Below are 1718 nucleotides of genomic sequence, written 5' to 3'. Positions count from 1 at the left end.
GAGGAGGGAAGAGGGGGTAGGGGAGAAGGGAAGAGAAAAGGGAGAGAATAGAGGGAGAGGGAAAGGAAGAAAAAAGAACCCGTCCCGCCTTCTGACCCGCGTCCCCATCTCTGGGAGAAGAAGAGAAAGGGAGAAAAAGAAGACGACGCCCGTCCCTATCTCTGACCCCGTCCTATCTCTGACCCCGTCCTATCTCTGACCCCTCCCTATCTCTGACCCCGATCCCTATCTCTGACCCCATCCCTATCTCTGACCCGTCCCTATCTCTGAGCCCCGTCCTGATCGTCTGACCCCGTCCCTAACCTCTCTCTGACCCCGTCCCTACTCTCCTGACCCCGTCCCTATCTCTGACCCCGTCCCTATCCTCTGACCCGTCCCTATCTGCTGACCCCGTCCCCATCTCTGACCCCGTCCCATCTCTGACCCCGTCCTACTCTCTGACCCCCCTATCTCTGAACCCCGTCCCCATCTCTGACCCCGTCCCTATCTCTGACCCCGTCCCTATCTCTGACGCTCCCAACTTCCCCTCCTTAGAACAGCTTGGTGCTTTACTGTGTAGCGCCAAAGAGCTGCACTGACAGAATCCTTGTTGGAACGATGCTGTCCTGGAGGGGGGGTCTGAGGCCAGCAGCTGAGGTCAGCTGTAAGGAGGGGTCTGAGGCCCAGCAGCTGGGAGGTCAGCTGTAAGGAGGGGGGGGGGGGGGGGCGGAAGAGCTTCCTGCCCAGCTGAGAGAACCAGGTCAGGGGAGGGAGGGGGCCTTGTGGGGGGTTGGCTTGGGCAGGTGTAGGATCTTGGCCCACGGGCTCCAGAGGACAGATTCACGTTTCCACCTGTATCCCCAAAAGTACAGTCATCCTCTTTCATGGGCTGGAACTCTGGGTCTGTGTGAGCGTCCTCCTTTTCCTTCACTAGGACAGAGATAGCAAATGGGTCTGTTACTATGACCTGAGCTAGGTGAGGGATGTGGAGACGGAAGTGAGTGTGTTGTGTGTGCGGTCTGTGCACGCACGTGTCTGCGTAGACATGTTGTGTGTTAACGTCTGAGCACTTTGTTGTCTGTGTATACGTGTGTGTGTGTGTGTGTGTGTGGTGTGTGTGTGTGTGTGTGTGTGTGTGTGTGTGTGTGTGTGTGTGTGTGTGTGTGGTGTGTGTGTGTGTGTGTGTGTCACTCACCTGGTATTTGCCTCCCTTGTTCCTCTTAATGAAGCAGATGATGAGGAGGACGAGGATGAGGAGAGCGATGGCACACATCAGCCGATGAACCAGCCCTGAGTAGCGATGTCAGCCTGTCTGGATGGCATAGCTGGCAGCACCGAGGAGGAAGAGAACATTAGAGAAACTCTTAATGACAGGCCTGCTTGCTTTAAATGAGGAAGGTACCTGTCTCTATACTGTAATATAATGACAATGTAATGGACAATAAATTAATTCTCATTATTATCACACATCCACTATTGTAATTCATAGCTCCTAAAGTAATATTGACCATCAAAACATAAGTACATGATAGTATGAAAATAACATCCAAAGAATCCTTGTGAGTAATACAATTTATATGAAACATATTGTTTGGAAATTGCTTATAGTGTTACTGTAACAGACAGTTGTGATGTTATGTTAGTGATTATGTTTTGTTGTTGTTGATAGTAGTTATGATAGTGATGTATGTTAAACATCTCAGCTGTGGAAGTTAAAGAAGGCACCATTAATACAAACA

The 1718-nt window shown here is 50.9% G+C and overlaps 1 protein-coding gene across 1 annotated transcript in view; it reads right to left on the bottom strand.

Annotated features, from left to right (window-relative positions):
• Positions 1 to 740: 740 nt before the first annotated feature.
• The window catches only part of LOC112070774 (neuronal cell adhesion molecule-like), a 169829-nt gene continuing 168851 nt past the window's right edge, over positions 741 to 1718 (bottom strand). Inside the window, 3 exon segments of the mRNA XM_070439121.1 lie at positions 741 to 791; positions 1175 to 1254; positions 1257 to 1304. Of these exon segments, the coding sequence (XP_070295222.1) occupies positions 741 to 791; positions 1175 to 1254; positions 1257 to 1304 (179 nt within the window).

This window comes from Salvelinus sp. IW2-2015, unplaced genomic scaffold, assembly GCF_002910315.2.
Source record: "Salvelinus sp. IW2-2015 unplaced genomic scaffold, ASM291031v2 Un_scaffold1422, whole genome shotgun sequence".
NCBI classification, from domain to species: Eukaryota; Metazoa; Chordata; class Actinopteri; order Salmoniformes; family Salmonidae; genus Salvelinus; species Salvelinus sp. IW2-2015.
This window is presented reverse-complemented; position numbering and strand designations above follow the sequence as displayed.